The sequence below is a fragment of the Thamnophis elegans genome, chromosome 13 (genome assembly GCF_009769535.1).
Source record: "Thamnophis elegans isolate rThaEle1 chromosome 13, rThaEle1.pri, whole genome shotgun sequence".
Classification (NCBI taxonomy): Eukaryota; Metazoa; Chordata; class Lepidosauria; order Squamata; family Colubridae; genus Thamnophis; species Thamnophis elegans.
The window spans coordinates 50,484,760-50,506,942 of NC_045553.1; the positions used below are offsets into that span (position 1 = coordinate 50,484,760).

A 22,183-nucleotide genomic window follows, 5' to 3' on the forward strand; every position below is an offset into this window, starting at 1 on the left:
GTTTCAGAGGTGCTCCAGAGTGACTGGCAGAAAACAGGAAAATGAATCTATGCATGGGTGAGATATTTATTAAGTACAACCTTGTGGTGATGAGTGGCAAAGCATGATCATTTCTCTGCTCTTACAACTTCCACAAATAGCTGGCTGGTGGCCCACAGTTGGTTCAATGAGCAGCAGTGCAGGTAATTATCAGCAAACCATGTTACACCCATGTAACATCCCTGTTTTGTGAGCTACGTTGGCCTGGGTGGTTTGCAAGACCCCCGTCTCCAATTGTGTCTCCCAAGAGGTACTTTGGCTAGCGAAATGGTCGGCGTACTAAGCAAAACAAACCAAAGCAGACAAAATTCCATTGATATGAAAGAGTAGTTTGCATTCCCTTCATAAAATAATACCATCCGACGACACATCCAATGACTTTTCTACACGGGCACCTGCTCTTTGGAACAGTAACTCTCCCACCTACCCCAGATTTTGATGATCTGACCCTGCTGACTTTTAAAGTCTTTAAAAAGTAGATTTTCCTTCTCAAGCTCTTGACTAGCACTTTGAATGAACCCATCTGGAAAAAAAGGAGTCATTTCAAGATGGTGGGGGGATAAATTTAACAGTTATAATAAAAATAAAAATTGGTTTAAGGTTTTAAATATGTTGCCTTGTTGGCCTTTATGTGCACTGCTGCATATTGTACTGTCTTTTTATAATTATTGTTATCTTGGGTTTTTTTTTAATCCCATGCTTTTCAGCTGGAGGTGAATTGTGTGATTTGGGTGCCCATACAAAGAGTTTGTTTAAAGGAAAGAAAAAAAATCGGGCGGCATCCTAGAGACATGATGTAGAGAGGGCTCTGCATCCTGTTTTATACTGTTTTTTGCAACTTGGGAAAGCTGCCCTGCACATTTCTTTGAGATAGCGGGAGCAGAATCGCCTCTATTGATATCACCCTCATCCGGAGCACTTTCTGAATATGGGTCCAAATGGCCACAGGCCAGCGAGAAGACTTGGAAGATTCTGCCGTGGAGCCAGTTTGAGGGGAGAGAGAAATCCTTAAAAGGGTTTGAGAGTACCTTTCATTGTCATGCACTGCGTTCATAGAATTTGGGCGGGATTCCGTTTGTTTTGATTGCTCCCCATGAATTCCATTTCTTTCTCTGTTCTCAGACCCAGCAGAGTCCATCCCAACCATCCTAGACAGCTTCCAGGACCAAGAAGCAAAGGTGGGGCAACTAGTGGAATTGCCATGCATTGCCTCTGGGTACCCGAATCCTGCCATCCGATGGGTAAAGGATGGAAGGCCCCTGCCTGCTGACAGTCGATGGACCAAGCGTATCACAGGCCTGATGATCAGTGATTTGCGTGTGGAAGATAGTGGGACCTACATCTGTGAAATCACAAACACTTTTGGGTCTGCTGAGGTCACTGGGATCCTGGCAGTAATTGGTGAGTGGGTGAAGACTTAATGCCCAGATGCTGTGTACAAAAATTCTCTTACTGGGGGGGGGGGAGAGGAGAGAGGACAAGAAGAGGGAGCATGGAGATGCTCCAAGATCTTCCATATTTCTACAGAGGACGCACACCTGGGGGACCCGGCTGCTTGGGAGACTAGTAACCTACCATATTTATCAATGAAATATAACTTATTCTGGATGCAAAACTGAAATTATTCTGAAGAGCTCCAGAATGGTCTCCTGTGTGATTCTCCAATCAAAGAACAAATGCATTTCCACTAAAGTCAGAGAACTTTTTAAAATAACATTGCCGATTGGGGCAAAAGATATAGTTGGGATATCGGTTGTCTGTAACTAACTAGGAAAAAGATATTGGGGTCATAGTGGACTAAGAAATACGGAGTCTTTCACGTAAGGCAGCTGAGGAAAATGAAGTTTCCAAAGACCTGACCCATCGAGAGGCATTCCCACAGGAACGACCATTTCCACCCCCTCTGTTAGCATCCCTGCAGACAAGCCGTGGATGAGGATTGGGAAGAGAGGTTAGGTGGCTCCTATGTGGGTATCCTCCTCTCTTGAAATGGGCTGTGCTCTTTGTCTTCGACAGAGCCACTGCGGGTCACCCTCACACCAAAGAAGCTGAAGACTGGCATTGGAAGCACTGTCATCCTCTCTGGTGCACTTTCTGGCTCGCCGGAATACTCCATCCGTTGGTTCCGCAATACAGAGCTGGTGGTTCCAGATGACTTTGTCGCCATCCGGGGAATCCACAATGAGACGCTGCTCATCACAGCTGCCCAAAAGAGCCACTCAGGGGCCTACCAGTGTTTTGCCACCAGGAAGGTCCAGACAGCCCAGGACTTTGCCGTAATTGTCTTGGAGGGTGAGCATCCAACCCTGGAGGGGGGCTTCTAGGCTCCCGAGGCAGCCCTGGGTCGTTTCCAAAGAAGGAGAGGTCCCAAAAGGGGTTTCCAGCAGCTCGTACTTGTCTGAGAGGATCCTATAGCTGTTGCAGCCCAGATCCCCCCTCTCCTCCACATCCTGATCCATGGGATCTGTTTCCAATAACAAATGGGAGGAGAGGGAGGGAAAGGGGAGAGAGAGGGAGGGAGGGAGAACTAACTCTCATTTACTACAGGGGAGAAAGGAAATTATTGGACTGGAAGGGGTTGAACAGGGCACCCATTAAGCCAGCAAGGCTAGGGTAGTTTCACAATGAATAGTATTCCTACAAAAATCACTTTTGGGTCAGAGAGAGTATGAATTGCCAGGACAGGAGGGTAACTATTACGTAAAATGGCGAGGGGCCTACAGAGTCATGCCCTACTCTTTCCAGGCTTTCAGGAATGTTTTGAGATTTAGGGCTTGACATTTGGTGTTTCAACATTTCTCAGCCCTCCTATCGTTAAAAAGATGTGCTTGGATGGAAAGAGCAATTGTCTTGATCCCCATCTCTGCTGTGGTCTCCCTCCTAGATGGGACCCCCCGGATTGTCTCCTCCTTCAGTGAGAAGGTGGTGAACCCTGGTGAGCCGTTCTCCCTGATGTGTGCAGCCAAGGGAGCCCCTCCCCCCACCATCACCTGGTCCTTGGATGATGAGCCCATCCAGAGAGACGGCAGCCACCGCACCAACCAGTACACCATGTCCGACGGCACCACCGTGAGCCACATGAATGTGACGGGCCCACACATCAGGGACGGAGGAGTCTACCGATGTACTGCGCGGAACTCGGTGGGCAGCGCCGAATACCAAGCGCGAATAAACGTAAGAGGTGCCTGTCTACTTTTCAATATCAGCCTAGGCTCTTCTTGCATTGGTTTTTGTTTCTGGTTGGTTGTGCCGTTTGTTCTGCCGTGTTCCCTTACCTTTGTGTGTCGTTCCGCCACAGGATGCCTTCTGGCAGAGCAGAGGGTGCGGGGGGGGGGGAGAATGCAGACCTCAGATGTCCAAGCAAAGTGTGGGTAGAATATGTTGCCCCCACGGGACCTGGGTGGGAGTGCAGAAAAGGCGGGGTGGGGTGGAGCTGAACTCCCGATGGCATGGCAGGGTGCCATTCTGCACCCATCGCCCCAGCGAAACTGGCAATATTAAGCCCTTCCCTAGGTTTCTGCTGCGCAGTTCAGCGTCCTGTGCATTTCATTTCGACATCTCTTCTGCCTCCCCCATGCTTCTTCGTAGGGCGCCTGGAAGCCTATGGAATGGGAGAGGCCGGCCTTTTGGCTCTTACTCAGCAGAAGGGCAACAAGCACTCCGTCTCTGGCTACCATTCATAAAACGGCCCACTAGCAAGAAGGAGTTGTTGCTTGCCGTTGCTTGGAGTTCCAAAGGTGCTTTTTCAAAAGGCAACTAAACTTTGTTTTTTCTTCAAGAAAGACATTTTGCTCCTCATCTGAGAAGCTTCTTCAGTTCTGACAGAGCTGAAGAAGCTTCTTGGATGAGAATCGAAAGGTCTTCAAGCAAAGCAAAGAAAGTCCAGTTGCCTTTTGAAAAAGCCCCTTTGGGACAACCGGGGCCTGGGTGACTGAGAATCTCCGTAGACCCGTCGCTTGGAGTCTTTGAAATCACGTGAAGGAAGCCAGCTTGACAGAAATGTTGCTGGGCCTGGGTGGGGGCCCTCTCCCACCTCCCGCCTTCTTGGGAGCGAAGCCCCCCTTCCCTTGAATCGCCCTAGCCTGCCCTTTTCTCCCCCCCTGCTTCAGGCCCTCCCAGCATCCGTGCCATGAAGAACATCACGGCTGTGGCAGGCCGGGACACCTTCATCAACTGCCGGGTGATTGGCTACCCGTATTACTCAATCAAGTGGTACAAGGACTCATTACTCCTGCCGGACAACCACCGACAAGTGGTCTTTGAAAATGGCACCCTCAAACTGATGGATGTCCAGAAGGGGATGGACGAAGGAGAATACCTTTGCAGCGTCCTCATTCAGCCGCAGCTCTCGATCAGCCAGAGCGTCCATGTCACTGTGAAAGGTGGGTGGCCACAAGTAGGAATCCTCCCCGGCACTCTCGCGCCTCTCCTTCCAGGGCAGGCCTGCTATCTGTCTGGGCCGTCCCTCCGACAGGCTCCATGGCTGGCCGGAAGATGGACCGGGACTGGCACGTGGCCCCCATAATGCTGTCCGTGGCCATACCTGGGAGGGGGTCAGGCAGGAGTTCCGAAAGATGGCGCCCTGCTTTGCTTGTGGGCTGGGCAAGGCCTTCCCTGGGTAAATAGTCAGCCAGGGAAGGGGATAGAGAGCCAGGTGTTTCTTGGAAAAGGGGAATGGGTCTTGAGCGGGTCAGGGCAGAGGCAGCCATCAGCAGGAATGGCTCGGTGGGGCCCCTGAGTTCCAAAGGGGCTTCCAGCAGCTTGGGCTTGCTTGAGAGACAGCTGCTGCAGCCCAGACCCCCCTCTCCTCTGTCTCCTGATCCACGGGATCTCTTTCCAACCACAAGCCCTGGAGTCGAATGGGGGGAGTGGGCCATGTAAACATGCCACTTTGAAAGAGCCGACCTTTGCTCTGAGCTCCTTTGGGGGTGGCTTTCTCTGTTTGCGTCTCTGTAAAGGATCGTTCTCTCGTCCTGCCAAGCGCACAGAACATTGTAAGCGTTCTCCAATTCATCCATTATTCAGATCAGTTTGGGGAGCCATCAGACCTAATGAGTGGAAAGAAAGGCGGGCCTGCCTGGCCTTTCCATCCCAGGGCTGGCTCAGCTTGAGCTCACGGCTGGACTGGCCCTCACCAGGCTGCATTTTGGGGGGCAAGGACTTCTGGGTTAGGGGTGGGGTCGGAGGTGGTTTTGAACTGCACGAGTGCTTGCAAGTGGGAGGCAGTGGCTGCAGCTCTGCAGAAGGTGTAGCAGCTGTTCAGGGGTTGAGTGTTGCTCTCCTGGCCTTCTCCTTTCCAAAGGGCTCCTTGCTGCTCCCAGCAGGTGAACAAGGTTGGCTCAGCCTTCAGGTTGGTTGGTTCTTTGTATCTGCCAGATGTTATGCAACTTTCTTAGCAAAGGGAACCTGCTTGGATGCTGCAGGGAGCCCTGCAGTCTGTGGTAACCTTTGGGCAACTGGGCTGCCAACAAAAGGGAGAAGGGTTGGAGGCGGGTCTCGACATCACAACGACACGCCATGCAATCTTGGGGCTCCAGGATTGCAGTTGATGTCTCTGTTGCTGGATGATCCTTTTGGATCTAAACCGTTCTGAAGGAACGGTGATAGTGAAGGGCATGTCCTGCTGATCTCAGGGGCATCACGAAGCCCCTGATTGATCCAGGGAAAAGCTCTTTTTGCCGGCTTCAAGAGAAGCAGCCAAAATGGCTACAGAAGGTTGGAACAAGCTCCTGAAACGGAAGCAGCACAGGAGAGAGAGTGTGTCGAAATGGTGAGAAAAATCTTTATTATTAGAGAAGAGAAAACCCAAAAGACTCAGAGTTAAAATAAAATTGAAGACAAAAGGAAACAAGTGGCGAATTTACCCTGGTTTAAAACTATCATGTTATCTTTTTCACTTTAATTTTGTTTGTTTTTTATGGACGGACTTTTTACAAATGCCTCTTACTTTTAAACTGGATTGGTCTCCCCGCCCCCCTTCTTCCTCTATACTTTTCCCATTTTTTGTGTTTGTGGATTAAAAGCCTCTTTCCTCACAAGGCTCAGCTGGATCGTAATCTTTAAACATTTTTTTTTCTCTTTCTGGAGAAAAACCCTTTCCGGAGTTCAGAGTTTAGAAAAGAGAGCCAAAAACAGAGGGAAAATATGTAACACTGCCATCTAGTGGCTAGAGGCTTGGCATCTGATATTACAAAGCTATCAGCTTGGTTTTCTGAAAGGGTCAGTGGAAAAAACTTCACTGAATTTGTTTGAAACCTAGCAAAAGCCTTGGATGTTTTAGTGGCAGTGTCTATAACTTAGAAAAATGGCACTATATGAAGAAGAAAAGGAACTAACATTGCAAAAAAATATGTTAGAAATTCAAAAACTCTTAATCAAAATACAAAATATCAAAATACAGAAAGTACGGAGGGAAGAGTTGAGAATACTTATAAAATAACGATGACATTTGAGGACAGAATTCAAAAAATTACAGAGACGTATGAAAGTGATAAGAAAATTGTTGACATTGACATCAAATTGAGTGTGGAGCTAAATGATAAGTGCGGAATACGGAAAGGAGAGATTGATGAACTGGAACCCTATCTCAGATGTCAAAACATAGATGAAGATAGGGGAGAAAATTTGGCAGAAACAATGAGAGTAATTTCGGCAGAAGCACCAGTGATAACAAAAGTCAAGCAGATGAAAGGAACAGATGGATATCTAATGAACAGCAAGTTGTCAAGAGAAGTCCACATAAGACTTACCAAGAAAACACTTAGAATACAGATTCTACAAATGGCAAGAGATATTGGACTATTTCTGGAAGGATACAGGATGATGAAATGAAATGTCACAATAAAATTTAGTTAAATGTAGTTAAACTTTGAGTATGATAAAGTAATAATAGCTATAGTCAAATAAATGATCAATAATGATAATAAAGCATTTATATATACTAGATTGATAATATGAAATTTTATAAAAATTGTAAGTGAGGATGATGGAGATGATGTTGAAAAAAGCCTTTTTATAAAAGATAAATAATTCTATATAGAATAGAATATAAAGATGTAATATCATTGGATGATTTCAGGATGATGTAATGAAATGCCGTAATATAAATTTACTTCAAATTTAATATGCCTCATATAAAAAGGATGTAATAATAGCTATGCTTAATGGAAGTTTAATAATGATAATAATTTGTATAAATGTATATTAGATTGATGATACTAATAATGGAAAAAACATGGAATTGAAAATTATTAGAGCCAAGGTGGCGCAGTGGTTAAATGCAGCACTGCAGGCTACTGCTAGATCAGCAGGTCAGCGGTTCAAATCTCACCGGCTCAGGGTTGACTCAGCCTTCCATCCTTCCGAGGTGGGTAAAATGAGGACCCAGATTGTTGGGGGCAATATGCTGACTCTCTGTAAACCGCTTAGAGAGACCTGAAAGGCCTATGAAGCGGTATATAAGTCTACTGCTATTGCTATTGCTATTGCTATAGAGAATGTTATTAATGCTAAAATAATAGAATGATTTAGAATAGGATACAAAAAATTCTTTATTATTGTATATATTGAAGATAATGAATCATCATAATATAAATGGATACATATTTAGAATACCTTGTTTAAAATGGTGAAACAATAGTGATAATTAAACAAATGAAGTGCTGTAATGTATACAAAGATATTTGATTGACAATAAGTGATTTTTGATAAAGCTTAAGTGATGACTATGGAAAGGACGGAGAAAGATTTTATAACCAATCAACACACTGTATGTAGTTGAAGAGGTTTTTTTATGTCAGATGTTTTGCGTGTATGTTTGTTTGAAAATAAAAAAAAATATTTTTTAAAAAAGGGAGAAAGGTTAAGCTGCCCTGCCGGCCCTTCCTTCCCCAAAGGGCAGAGCAGGGGGTGGCCCAGTGCCTTTCTGCAGCCCAAGGATAGGTTTAGCTTAGGTTTGGTTTATTGGATTTATATGCCGCTCTTCTCCCAAGGACTCAGGGCGGCGTACAACATTAAAAAAACACATATTACGAAAGTTTAAAAAAATTAAATAGAATATCCAAAAAACAAACCCAATTTAGATTAACAATAACATTTTTAAAATAAATTAACAATAATCAATAATTTATCTTGTTTTGTTCAGGCCAGGCTGACTTGCTGGAAAAGCCAAATTTTTAAAGGCGCGTCGGAAGGACCGGAGGTCGGGGATTATACAAAGCTCCGGGGGCAGCTCATTCCAGAGGGAAGGGGCTCCCACAGAGAAGGCTCTGCCCCTGGGGGTCGCTAGCCGATACTGTCTGGCCGAGGGCACCCTGAGGAGGCCAACTCTGTGGGATCGCTCTGGACGGTGGGAGGCTACCGGTGGCAGTAAGTGGCCTTGCAGGTACCCTGGGCCTAAGCCATGGAGTGCTTTAAAGGTCATAATTAGTGCCAAGGACATGGGAGGCCAGCCGTGCCCCCTCAGGCAGATGAGAAGCTGAGGCTCAGCTGCCCTGCTTTACTGTGGGGATGGCTGGTCTCAGTGGTCCTTGGGTGGCCTCCACCTCGGCTCTCTTCTGGAGGGCATTTAGTCTGACTAAATTTGGTTTAGTTAATTTAATTCTACATTTTTGTTAGTTCGTTACTTGTGCTCTTTTGTTTATTTTTCTTGTAAACTATTAAGGAACAGGAAAAGCTGTTTTTCATGTGTTTGAGGGACAGGAGTTGCTGAGATGTAGCTCCTTGGTCCTTGGCAGAGGTGCCCTCCAGGAAGGGGGCGACATGATGAAGCATATGTCGTGGTGCAAACTCCACCTCTTTGAACTTTTGTGTGAAGCCGCACTGCGAATGGATCTAGCGTTATGGCATCACAATACATTTAACATCTTGACATCTCTATGGTTAGGAAGGCTGCCTCTAAATCCAGTCGTTCAACACACATGCCTTCCTCCTGGTTAGGTGAAAGATCTACCTTTCGGAAACCCAGGAGAGATGAGGTAGGCCAGGTATCCACAGGGAGAGGGAGATTCCAAGCTGAAGGGCAACAATAAAAAAATGCCCATTTCCTGGGTCTCATCAGATAACATTCACAGGAAATGGGATCTGGACAAAGTTAACCTATTTGGTTTGATTGGGCAGACAGATAAGTAAGATGCTACCAAAGATAATCCAGAGCCAAAAAGCGTCTTAGTGCCTCAAATCCCTCTTTGAGGTCAACCAGCATCTAAGAGACCTTCAGAAGCAATTTAAAATAACGGGAAACCCCACCTCTGCCCAGGCTGCTCACTTTGTTCCAGCCACCCTCTGGAAGGTGTCCAAGGACAGTCCTGTGCCAAGCACAACACAGTCGCCCAGCAGGAGGCAGCTAGAAGCCCTTAAAAAGCCCTTAAAACCTGGCTGTTCCGACAGGCCTGGGGCTAAAGAACCTGCCCCTATCTCGAATGGTATGATTGTTGCGCTTTTAAATTATGTATTGTTTTGTGTTGTTTGTCAAATTGTTTGTATCCCCCCTTCCCTTGTTTTGAGCTGTGAGCCGCCCTGAGTCCCCCTCGGGGGAAAAGGGCGGCATACAAATGAAATAAACAGTTAAACAGTTAATTCTGAGTGAGAGTCCTGATCCCAGAGGGGACACAACTGGTGCACAGGATGCAGCTGTGCAAAAGTCCTCCTCACCACAGCTGCCCCTGCTCCTCCAGCAGGAGCCGAGTCTGGAAAGAGCCCCTGCTTGAGGAGGGCCCCCAAGCAGGAGATTAGACCCCGTTTGGAGCCCAAACCACTCTTATATCTTGCAGGAAGTCGGTCTAGCTCTGTTCTCCACTATGCAGAAACCGGATACCCAGCATTATTACGCTTACGATGGTCAGCTTCATGCAAAATCTTTTAAATGAACGAATGAACCTCTTTTGACCACAAGCTCACCAAGCCCTGTGTTTCATATGTTTTGTGGGTTCCTCTGGCAAATTATATGGGGCATGTCAAACTTGTGGAGCAGTTTGGGGAGAGTGATTATATTTTTGTGTGTGTTTTGACTGTGATGTGTCTGTCTTAGGACTTGCCGCTAATTGACATGAATTTCTCCTCTCAAAATAGTAGGAAACTGTTTCCAGCAGTGACGATCAAAGGGATTTGTAAGGCTGCTATAGGCCTTGAAATGGGTTGAGTTTTCATCTGATTCATCCTGAATCTTCCACCAGGATCTCTCTAGCCCTTTGCCCATCCTTTCATCACCATGGGCTCCTTGGGAAGAGCAAGGGACCTCAGCAGGGAAAGGGCACTGGGGAACAATTGCATCAATTGTGAGATTAGAGAGAACCAACAGTTTTGGTGCAAGATATTTTCTGAAAATTCCAGAAAACAATTTGGATCTAAAAGAGGTTATCCGATCTCCTTAGCCACAATCGTGACTGCGGAAGACCAGCAAAGTAGCTCAGGTTAATAAGGTTTATTAGGAAAATGGTTTTATACAAGAATTCTAGTGAGTATTCAAATGTGGACCACTCATAGTTGTTGGATTCTAGCTGTTTTTCTCTTGTATTCAAATGTGGACCACTCATTCAAATGTGGACCACTCATAGTTGTTGGATTCTAGCTGTTTTTCTCTTGTATTCAAATGTGGACCACTCATTCAAATGTGGACCACTCATAGTTGTTGGATTCTAGCTGTTTTTCTCTTGTATTCAAATGTGGACCACTCATTCAAATGTGGACCACTCATAGTTGTTGGATTCTAGCTGTTTTTCTCTTGTGCTTCTGCTATAATGCATGATAGTTTCTACCCACATTCTCAATGTGGGAATTTTCCTTTCTGGTGGCTAACCATCCCTGCAGTAAAAGGTGTTCCTGTAAGTCCTGTCTACTCTAACAGGCAGGCAGGCAGGTAGGAATTTCTCCACAGCAGAGAAATATCTGCTACCCGTCCATCTTCAGGTGGTATTCTTGCTCTCTTGCAAATCTGCTATTCAGCAAGCTTTGAGTTCGTCACATCTTCCCATAAGGGCCTGTAGCTGTCTTGCAAAATAGGTAATACTTACCATGAAGGGAGAGCTGTGGCTCTTGGACATGTGGCTGAGAGTTCCCTTGGTCACCCATAGCTACTTCCAAGCTCCCAGGCGGGGTGCAGAATCTCTCCCCATTGTCTGAGCAGGCCTCCCCTCGAGCCATGGGCTCATTCCCTGGGGGAACCTCTCTCCTCTTCCTGCTTTCCCGCCCTCCAGGGCTCCGTGGTGTCCAACACATACCTCTTTTTGACAGTTCCTCCTCTGATCCAGCCCTTTGAGTTTCCTCCGGCCTCCATCGGGCAGCTGCTGTACATTCCGTGCGTGGTCTCTTCGGGCGATATGCCGATCCGCATCACTTGGAGGAAGGACGGGCAGGTGATTGTCTCAGGCTCCGGCATCACCATCGAGAGCAAGGAGTTCATGAGCTCCTTGCAGATCTCCAGCGTCTCCCTGAAGCACAACGGCAACTACACCTGCATTGCCAGCAATGCCGCTGCCACCATTAGCCGAGAGCGTCAGTTGATTGTACGAGGTAAGGAGCCGACTGGGCTTTGGTGGGGGAAAATCCCTGATGGTTCCCAAGGTGGTCCTGGCTGGCTTCCTGCCCAGGAAGGGGCTGTGCTTCTTCCCAGATAATGGTCCAGATAGAAGAGGCCGCTGGGCCAAGCTTGGCGCCGCCTGCCATACATTACCAGGAAGCCATGGAAGAAGTTGCTTGATGAACGCTCAGCAAAGAGTTAGGATTTCAGCTGGCCCAGCTCTTGGGGGCTCAGAACAGGGGAACAGGGCTTGGTGCGGCTGAATGGGTCCAAGGAGCAGAAGGGCCTAGAAGGGCAATTACAACAATACGTAGACGGGAGAATTAGAAAGGGGCTTTAGAGGAGATGCTGTCCCAGATGCTTCCAGTCAGTCACTTTGGGAAGCAGGATTTATGTAATCATTTATTTAATCCAATTTCGAAGTTGCTGGATTCCTTAACAACTCTGAGTGGCTTACATAGAAGAGATTAATGAAATAAATATTTAAAAAACACCGCCAAACAGAGCAAAGCTAAGCTAAACTCTACACCTACCCCAGAGAATATTTTAATCAATTGTAAAATGCTGTGGAGTATCCTAAGGATGGGAGTGGTACAGGTCTTGGCAGGGGGTGGGGGTGTGTGTGGAATATCATCCTGGAGGGCAGGGACTGCAACCAAGTGGGGGGTGCACCTCCTGGGTGCTGCAACATGACATTGCTGGATAGGTGGCACCTGGAGGGAACCCGCTCTGCTTGAAGAGCACAGGTGGACAGAAACAAGTGGCGAGAAGCAGCCCCCCAGCCATCCCTCTGCCATGAAGACTTTAAAAGTCACAACTAGCCTCTCGAGTTGATTGGCAATCAATGCCGATGGGGGAACAGAGGGGGTCCCAAGAGCATAAAGCTCTGCTGCTGTCATCACTGCTCACGGAGCTACTACAGTGTTTCTGCAAGGCCTTCAAGGGCAGCATAAGGATAATTGTAGCATAAGGGTAATTACCGTCATTCAATTGTGAGGTGCCCAGGAGTTGAGTGAGTCCTTGAAGAGCCTCCCAATCCACGGAAGGGCGTGACTTGCACACTGCATGTCCCTATGCAAAAGACCTCTGGGCCACAGCTACTACCTCCTGCTTTTTGAGACTCCTACGTCCTACCATCCTCCTAGTTCTACCAAAGGTGATCAACAAGTGCAACCAAAGTGACTTCCACACGAAATCCTGCCCTGAATACCAACTGAAATAGGTCGAGATCATCTGCTTCTGCTGGGGACCTGGAAGCTGAAGCCTGACTACCTTTTCCACCAACTTCCCTGGAAAGGCAGATTGGAGACTGGATGGTCCAGGGCTGTTGGGTGCAGCTGCGACTTTTTGAAGGGGGGGGGGCACAGAAGAAGGGAACCACACTCACCCAAAGAAGTGGACACTCCCAGATGAACCCAGCCACAAGTCACCTCCTGGGTTGCTCTCAGTGCCCCTTCCAGCCTGTGGCCGATGGCAGATTGTCCGCCAAACCCTTAGGGGAGCCCCAAGAAGCCAGTCGGGTCCCAGCGCTGCTTCAGCAGGCCTGGTGCCTGGAACGTTTCTGGAGGGGAGCAGCAGCCAGGAGGCCGCGGCTGCTCAAGTGGACCGCCCTCTGCTTCACGTGCTCAGCTAATGCCATGCAGCCAAGGGAGGAGGGCGGGGGGGGCGGGTCTGTCTTCCCAGCAGAGAGTGAGGGACGGGTAGGGCGATGCAGAATTGTGGGGGTGCAGGCAGAGGAGTTGGGGGGGGGAGTGATTTAGAACAGAATGCCATCTAATGTGACAAATTACCCGGCTGAGCTGACCTGCAGCAGCTCCAGGCCTGTGGGTGGACATTGCAGAGGTGATTTGGAGTTCTGGTTCATCTGGCAGTAGGAGAAAAAGACACATCAGTTGTAAAAGCGGCTCCTCAGCACTTCGGCTGTTTGGGATTGCCACATTGTTCTTCTTCTAGGCGTTGTGCTCCTGACAGAACCAAAAACAAGGTAGCAAAACTGGTGAACTGAATGGCAGCACTGCTCCGTGTGGCATGGCCGGCCTTAGATCGTATTCCAGGCCAGGAGAAATGTCCCTCCTGCCACACGGGCTCTGGTTCTGCCCTGCCCCTGCCCTGCGGAGGCTGATCCAGTGGCATGCTTCTGCACCTCCAGCGGCTCCCCACCCCACACATCTGCCGAAGGAAAAGCAGATGCCTTCTCCCCAGCGGCGGCCGTGCGCCTGTCACCATCTAACGAGAGCAGACAGGCCTGCCTGTGTCCTGTGTTCCAACTGTGGTTGCCCAGAGATTTGGTGGCCATTTCTTCAGAATCGTATAGGTTGAGTGACAGGTTGGACTAGAAGACCTCCAAGGTCCCCCTTCCAACCCTGTTATTCTGTAAAAGTGGAGGAGGCTGAGAGGGGAGATGGGGGGGGACTCAGCAGAGGGGTCTCCGGCATTTATTCAGGCCTGGCGTTTTTGAGGGAGGCTTTGGGAAGGTCCCTGGGCTGTTCCTCACAGGCTGCTCCCGTGTTCCGCAGTGCCTCCTCGTTTTGTGGTCCAGCCCAACAATCAGGATGGGATCTATGGCAAAGCTGGGGTCTTGAACTGTTCGGTGGATGGCTATCCCCCTCCCAAAGTCATGTGGAAACACGCTAAAGGTACGTGAGACCTTTCCTTTGGGGCTGCAGTGTAGGGGGCTCTGCCCTCAAAGAGTGCGGAGCAGGGACTTTGGTCCACAGCTGGGAACTGACAGGCCAGCATGGAGAAGAGAATCCAAGGTGGCCTGGTGGATGGCTTGGTCCGGCTGGTGGCCCCCCTTTCCCCCCGGCCATTGAAGGGCCTTTTTCCCACCCTCTTTTTCTTCCAGGCAGTGGGAACCCCCAGCAGTACCACCCGGTCCCCCTGACGGGCCGCATCCAGATCCTGCCAAACAGTTCACTGCTCATCCGGCATGTTTTAGAAGAGGACATCGGCTATTACCTGTGCCAGGCCAGCAATGGGGTTGGCACAGACATCAGCAAGTCCATGTTCCTCACCGTGAAGAGTGAGTGATGCAGCCGTGCCCGGCCCTTTCTCCGGGAGAGCACCGTTGGCATGGGCAACCAAGGGACTGCTTTTGTTCGTGGGGTGGGGCCGCTCCTGGATGCTTTGTGCATCTGTTAGCCCCCTCCCCCTTCTGAATATAACGGCTCTTAGCTTAGTCTCTCCTGTGTACCATTTGCCAGGTTATTTTGCCCCTCTGAACAAGGTCTTGGCTGTCCCATTAGTTGGGACTGTCACCCAAGTGGTCTCTGATCACAACTACTCTGTGCTTGGCGGATCAGGGGGGCCCTTCAGTTGCTCTGGCCGGGTTCACTCGTGGCACTTCCCTTGCAGTCCTGGAAGTCAACGCAAAGAAGGGGATGTTCTCTGGTGGCACCTCGGCTTTAATAAAACCAGGCCCTCAGCCGCGGGGGAGGCAAGATCGCCATCCCTAATAGCAGGCATTCCACCCAGTAGCCCAGAAGAGTTTGGGGCAGGTAAAGGGAAAGACCTGTGAAGGGTCTTGGGGGGATGCTCTGCTTTGCCACCAGAGGAAGCACCCTTATGAATCCCCGTTTTTATCCTTGGCTTTGGAGTTTTGTATTAGGCCAATTGTTTTCTCCACTTGTCAGTCATTATTCTGATGGCTCTGGGAAGCCCTTCCCCCTAGGGTGATTATAGCTTATGAATCCCCCCCCCCTTTTTTCAGTTTTTATGCTCTACTATGCCATATGCATGCCATGCTCTTGGCACTGTCAACCAGACTGGGTGGGGGTGGGTGGGGGGCTGAGCTAGGCTGGGCTGGGCTGTCCCAAGCCCATAACAGGGCCGTTGCCCATTTTGCAGCCATCACTCACATGCTCCTGGTAGACAGCAGGTGCACGAAGGCTGGAGAGGTGGCCTCACTGTCTAAGCATTACTGATTGCTTCCATGCATTTTAAATTAATCTCATGCTTCAGGTGAAATGCAGCTAATCAGGGTAGACAAGAAGCTGAAAAGGGTGCAATCAAATTAACATCACAGAGCTTGCACTTAAGACCACCCCCCATGTTTGCTTTGGCTCTCTTCCCTTTCAGGCCCCTGTTCCTTTTTGTTTGCTGCTCTGCTCTAGTGGGACTGGGGAGGAGGAGGAGGAGTGGGGGGAGAATACCCCAACCACTGACAATTCCCATTGTAGCTGCCTTATCTCAGGCTGCCAAATGGAAACAGCCTCTTGCCTACAACTTGTTCACAAGGCACCAAAACGAAGAGCCCGAACGGAGAAGGGGGTTTGCTTGGGGGTTGGTTGGTGGCCTTTTGCAGGGTTCGCTTCTTCAGGAGAGGTGGGAGAGATGACCTCCAGGTGCCTGCCTGTGGTCTCCTCTTTCACGATGGAGGGCTGGTGGGCAGGCGGAATGTCCTGCGCTAGCCCTCCCTTCTCAAGGACCAAAGAGCTTTCCGGCAGGAGCCTGGGACCAGCCTTGCTCCTGGCAGGGAATTTGACAGCTTCATGTGTCCTCTGGAAAGGTCCTTTTCCCTAACATCTGACGTCCCCATTATTCACATCTGTTGGATGACCTTCAGGGCCTTCCTGCTGTCTCCTCATCGGCTATGGCCCAGGGCCCACTTTTCCTAAAGAAAGGAGTCTCTGGGGAGCCAGAGATGAGCATAACCAGCAGTGGCAACCATTCAAGGTTCTAGACGGCTTTTAAGAGCCGTCGGTGGGCAATGGGCACATGAGGATGGCTTCCTTCTTTTTGCTTTCCCCGCTCCAGGCATTTCTGTGGGATATTTGGGGGCCCTTAAGATTGGGGCTGAGGGGCTTTTGGGCATAATGTTCTGCTTTGTAAGGATGCTTGTTGCGAGCTCAGTTCAACTGGTGTGCAGCTACCGTAGTAACTAAGCTGAAAATTGAGGCCTGTGGGTTCTTAATTTATCTAAATTAAGGGTACTTCAAATGGTCACTCACGCCCTCGTCACCTCAAGACTGGATTACTGTAACACGCTCTACATGGGGCTGCCCCTGAAGACTACAGCTGGTTCAGAATGCAGCCGCGCGAGCGATAATGGGTGTACTGAGGTACACCCATGTTACACCTATCCTCCGCGAGCTGCACTGGCTTCCTATCAGTCTCCGGACTCGCTTCAAGGTGCTAGTCGTTACTTTTAAAGCCCTACCTGGTATCGGACCTGGCTACCTGAGAGACCGCCTCCTGCCATTTACCTCCCAACGACCAATAAGATCACACAGGTTGGGCCTCCCCCGGGTGCCGTCGACCGGACAATGCCGGCTGGCGGCTCCCCGAGGGAGGGCCTTCTCTGTAGCTGCACTGGCCTTGTGGAACGAGCTTCCCACTGCTGAGATCCGGACCCTCCCCACCCTCCCGGCCTTCCGTAAAGCCACCAAGACCTGGCTGTTCCGGCAGGCCTGGGGCTGTTGATTAATTTCCAGCCCCATTTGATGAAATGGATGCTGTGTTGATTTTAATTTTGTAATTTTAAATGTTTAAATGTTTTTATTTGCTGTTTTTATTGCTGTGAGCCGCCCAGAGTCCCTAGGGAGTGGGCGGCATACAAATACCATTAAAGTAAAGTTCGAAGTAAAGTACATATGCCGTAAGAGGCTGCCTATCTTATGCAATCACCCTCTGCTGTTCACAGTAATCCATAAAATATTATTTAAAAAGTTCCCTCCCTCCTGGGGCGCCAGGCCCAACTTCCTGTCCTAGTTTGGTGCTTGAGGGAAGAACTGTCTTCACGCCTTCCAGAAGGCTACAGGAATGGACTGGAATGGTCACTGAGGAAGCATCCTTTGAGGTCCCCTCCGCTGGCAACATTGAAGGGAGGGCATCCTACCTAACCTAATATGGGCAGATGCTCTCTCAGAGAGAAGGGGTTGAACAGGAAGCCTGGTGCCCTGCAGGCTTTTAAAGAAGTTCCCCAGCCACTTGCATGCACCTAGAAAGCAGCCGATGAAGCTCGGGGGAACCATGGGGCAGCCACAACTGCACATGCTGCTGAAGTGTAGACCGGCTGCAGCTTCTGGATGGTCTTCAAGGGCAGCCTCATGTAGAGCACATTGCAGTAATCCAAAGGAGAGATGACTAAGGCATGGGTGATTGCGAGCAAGAGCTGCTAATGCCGCCAGGCCTGCAGCCATATTCCTTTACCAACAGGAGATCTTGGGTGACAAATGCTTTCATTAAAACCCCACGTTTCCCTCCCCCCCCAAAAAACAGAAAACCCACCACTGGCTTTTTCATGGTTACGTTGCCCAGTTGGGAAGGGGAAGGCCCGTGCCATTCATGGAGAGGGTGTCAAACAAGGTTGGCATCTTCCCTGGGCCATCACTAAAAGGAGGTTGGGACTGGCTGGTAGGCATAGCTGGGAGGGATCCTGTGCCCCCAGGCTGGGCTATCCAGGTCACCCTCCCGGATCTCTTTCTTTCCTTGCCTCTGCCCCTCCTCGCCCTCTCAGGACTCACTGAGCCTTTGGGGGGAGGGGTGCTTTTCGTGCCATCTGCCCAGCAAAAAAAACCATTCCTAGTCTCTGTTCTGCTAAATTGCCCAAGTGGGCACCTTCCAGAGTGAATGGCCAGCATTAAATGCACACGACTTTTTGCTTGCCCTTGCCTGTCACCCTCCCCTTCATCCACTGGGTTATGTGGCACTCCAGTCCTGCAAGCAAAATGGTTCGTGTGGCGATGTGGCATCACAGTCCACCCTTGGTTCTGTCCACATGCTGCCAATGGGAGCAAGCTGAAAGTCAGCCTTTTCCCAGCTGCTAATTGAATTAGATTGCCATGGAAAGCGGAGAAGCTGTAGCTCATTAAACCCCCCAGTGTCCCATTAGAACTGTGTGTGTTGCCTTTGCTGATTGTCATTACCATATATTACGGCACTCTTTGGGTAAGCAGGGCCTTTCTTTAATCCCCGCCCACTGAGCCAGCCTGGCTGCCTACTCAGCATTCCCTCCCCCCATCGCTTTTGGATTAGGGGGAAGAGGAGGGGAGAGCGTGTGCTAGCGTGACTTCGTGGCAACTGCCCCTGCGGTGAGCAAGAGCTTCTGGCTTCTGCTGGGATCTTCTCTGAGGCTTAATGGGCAGGCTAAGCTGCTGTGGAGGCTGAGGGGTGGGGGGGGGGGTGGGAGCCAGGCAGCTGGCGGCCAAAGCAGCCCATGCAAAAGCAGCGGAGAGCAAAATTCGGAAAAGGGGGGAGAAAACTGCCTGCCCTCAACCCTTCGACTCCGCCTGCAGTAACAAGGAGTGCATCCATCCCTCCATCTACACTCTGCAAAGACAGTTTTTCGCTGCCCGCTTGGTCTCCTGCGCCCTGAGCTTTCTGCCCTGCAGCTTCTTGCCCTACAGCTGTCCCTGAGTGGGCAGCCAACCACAGACCTTTGGGAATCTTGTCCCCCGTGCCCAGGGTCCAGGACCATTCAAGCTCGGTGCTCTGGGAAGGGCGCCTGCAACTCCAGGCTAAATTCCCAGGTCTCTCCCTCCCCCCCCATCTCCCTCTGCCGAAAAGAAGCTGCGAGGGGCTGTGTGCTCTCTGAAGCAAACTCGCGGTGGGCTGGCTCAAGATTCTTGCACAGAAAGTGGGTCATTGCATCTTCTTCTCACCTTCCACCAGCCATGTTTGAGAAGTCCCATGCTCTGCTAGGCTCTGCCAATTCCACCTGCTTCTGCATGTCTGTCTGGTTTTTTTTAATTTGGAGATGGCCTTGCCTTGGCTTCTGCCAATTACACACACACACACACACACACACACACACACACACCCAAGCTCAGGAGCTGTGAACAGTTGCTGCAGGTTGATTGTTTTTCTGGCTCAGCTCAGCTGATGCCTGCACTACACAAAAGCTCTGGGACTCTGTCAGTTGATGCTCAAGGAAGCAACAGAGATCCCCCTGCTTCCCTAAGGCCCATTGTATTGAAATGACCAAAGAGTGGAAAGGTTCCCTTTTACCATAGCTGGAAGCTCTTGACAACTGCCCGGTTAGGGAGGGGCTGGCCCCAGCTTTCGTGTTAGCATCTGCTGACCCCCTTTGGAGCGAAAGGAGACCCCTTGGTGGGCTTTTTATCTTTGTGTTCCCTCTCAAGCCAAGCCTGCCTCTTGTGAAACCCATCAGCAACAGAGCTCTTTGAAAAGTATCCCACAACACATCCTTGAAAGTATAAAATCTTACTCAGTAATTCATGTGAACTTCACGGTGGCTGCAGGTTTTTCTCAGTTAAAACTTGTACTTGGTTATTTGTCTTTCACAGATGTTTGTTATAAATTGTGCCTGCTTCATTATTCCATGAACTCTGGTGGAAGACAGGGCCATTTCTTCCTGGTTCGTGTTCTTATTCCTTGGCTAAGAATTAACGGGGTATTTAGGCAGAGGGTCGTGCCTTCCCCACAGCTGGGAGTGGGCTTTCTTTGGGGAGTTCTGGTCACTTGTGGATGTGGATCTGAAGGCCAGATGTTTTGTGTGGCTTCCTCCAAATTGATGCTGTGGGGAATGAATCATGGATTCCCCCTTGTCTGTCTTTCCTGGACCAGTTTCCCCTCCGACTGACCTCTGGGGGACGAAAGGCAAGGGGAGAGGGTGCCTGAGTAGCAAGAGTTCTTGACTGATTTTCCTTTAAGCGCTAGTTTATTACATTTATTTATTACATTTATATCAGAGGTGTGTTGCTCCCAGTTCGATCCGGTTCGGTCAAACCGGTAATGGTGATTTGTCCTGGGCCACAGAACTGGTAGTGACCCAGCCTGGCCGCACCTCGAACCGGTTCCTTGGTCTCTTCTGTCATCACCGGCATGTTTCTGTGCATGCGCAGAACAATTTTCAGTCAACTGAGCATGCACGGCACGCACGTGCGTGAAGCTAGCAGTGTGCAAGTGAACCCACCCCAGATTTATAGGCCTCCTATCCCACTGTTATAATGCTACTGTTCATCTTCCATATTTGCGTTCGCTTCCTTGTGTAACACTTGGAAGAGAAAAAGCAGGATAATCCCTCCAAAGAGGAGTCCCCCGATTAGCGCAAAGTGGCCGATCTTTCTCGGTGCTCTCTAGTGCAGCCGATCTGGTGAACTTAAGCCTTCAGCATGGCTGCCTTTGTGACCCACAAAGCTCTGTGGGTGACATAGAAGATTTTTTGCTCATCAGATTAAGCTCTGAGTTGCAAGGGTGGATAAACATCCAAACATGGAGCTCTTCAACAAAAGGGACGCCCCAAAGGCGCTCTGTGTGCGAATCAGGATGCTTTCCGCACAGTGAGAGGAGGCTGTCAGGAGCTTTGTGGAGTGTGATCCTCCCAAATGCAGGAGCTTGCTGCAAATCTCCAGATCTTTAAGTTTCCAGCTGCAGGGCTCAGGTTGGTTCTCATTGAGCTTCTTCCCCTTTGAAGGAGTTACACTGTAATGCAAAAATAACAACCTGAGTCCTTCTCAGGTATTATTATTGCCTCCCCCTGCCCGGATGTTCTGATTCGGAAGGTAACATGACAAGCAACAGAGACTTTAACAGACTTCTCTTGCCAACCACAGCCTGCTTCTCCTCTCCTCTTGGCAGTCCCAGCTATGATCACCTCCCACCCCAACACCACCATCGCCATCAAGGGCCAGGCTAAAGAGCTGAATTGCACAGCTCGTGGTGAGCGCCCCATTATCATCCGTTGGGAGAAAGGAGACACCGTGATTGATCCTGACCGAAACGTCCGATACGCCATCGCTACGAAGGATAATAGCGACGAGGTCATCTCGACCCTCAAAGTAAGATGTGGGGATATGGGGGTGGGCAGGGCTGCTGCAGCTGGGCCGTTAACATGCTGGGATCCGTGAGCATTTTGTGGCAGGGGAGAAAAAAGCCAGCCTGGAGATGTGGGGCACCCATGGGTGCAGCAGGGGTGCAACTTTCCTTTGGTGCTGAAATCTCCCAACTTGCGGCTTTGTCCATTTATATCTCTCATTTGATTGGTTCTTAAGATATGCTGATATTTTAGCCATCTCGGCTAAATTTGTGACTTTCAATGTCCATTCTTGAATTGTAGGCAAGTCTTCCTTCTTCCAGTATTGCGCCACCAACAGTCTTGCTGCCGTTATTAGGTGCAAAATCAAGTTAGTCTCTACCGCTGTACAGTCGGTAATTATACCTAACAAAAATAACTGAGGAGTAAACTTTATCCTTTTTTTGAGAACATTTTGCATAATCCACCATATTTTTATCCAAAATGCCTTAACCTTTTGGCAAGTCCACCATATGTGGAAATATGTAGCATCGAGAGAACCACATCTCCAGCATTTGGGTTGTAAATTCGGATACATAGAAGCCAACTTCTTAGGATCTAAATGCCATCTATAGAACATCTTGTAAAAATTTTCTCTCAACTTGTGGCTTTGTCCAGAGACCTTTCAGGGAAAGGCATTGAGATTTGAGCCGATGTTGCCTTTTCCACAGCTCAAGCCTGCTGAACGAGGAGACTCTGTTTTTTTTTTCCTGCCATGCGATCAACTCCTATGGGGAAGACCGAGGACTTATTCAACTTACTGTACAAGGTATTGGCCTTTGTTGGGTGTGTATGCACGTATGCAGTGGTGCCTTTCAGAGACTGCTGGGGGCCTTGGCGCATAGCTTCTGCTGGGTTAATCCCCAGTTTATGAC

At 49.4% G+C, this 22,183-nt stretch overlaps 1 protein-coding gene across 1 annotated transcript in view; it reads left to right on the forward strand.

Annotated features, from left to right (window-relative positions):
- DSCAML1 (DS cell adhesion molecule like 1) overlaps nucleotides 1-22,183 on the forward strand; it is a 106,342-nt gene that overhangs the window by 56,359 nt on the left and 27,800 nt on the right. Inside the window, 10 exon segments of the mRNA XM_032229618.1 lie at nucleotides 1,162-1,440; nucleotides 2,056-2,331; nucleotides 2,924-3,220; nucleotides 4,149-4,421; nucleotides 11,269-11,547; nucleotides 14,071-14,190; nucleotides 14,400-14,576; nucleotides 21,095-21,294; nucleotides 21,980-22,009; nucleotides 22,011-22,077. Of these exon segments, the coding sequence (XP_032085509.1) occupies nucleotides 1,162-1,440; nucleotides 2,056-2,331; nucleotides 2,924-3,220; nucleotides 4,149-4,421; nucleotides 11,269-11,547; nucleotides 14,071-14,190; nucleotides 14,400-14,576; nucleotides 21,095-21,294; nucleotides 21,980-22,009; nucleotides 22,011-22,077 (1,998 nt within the window).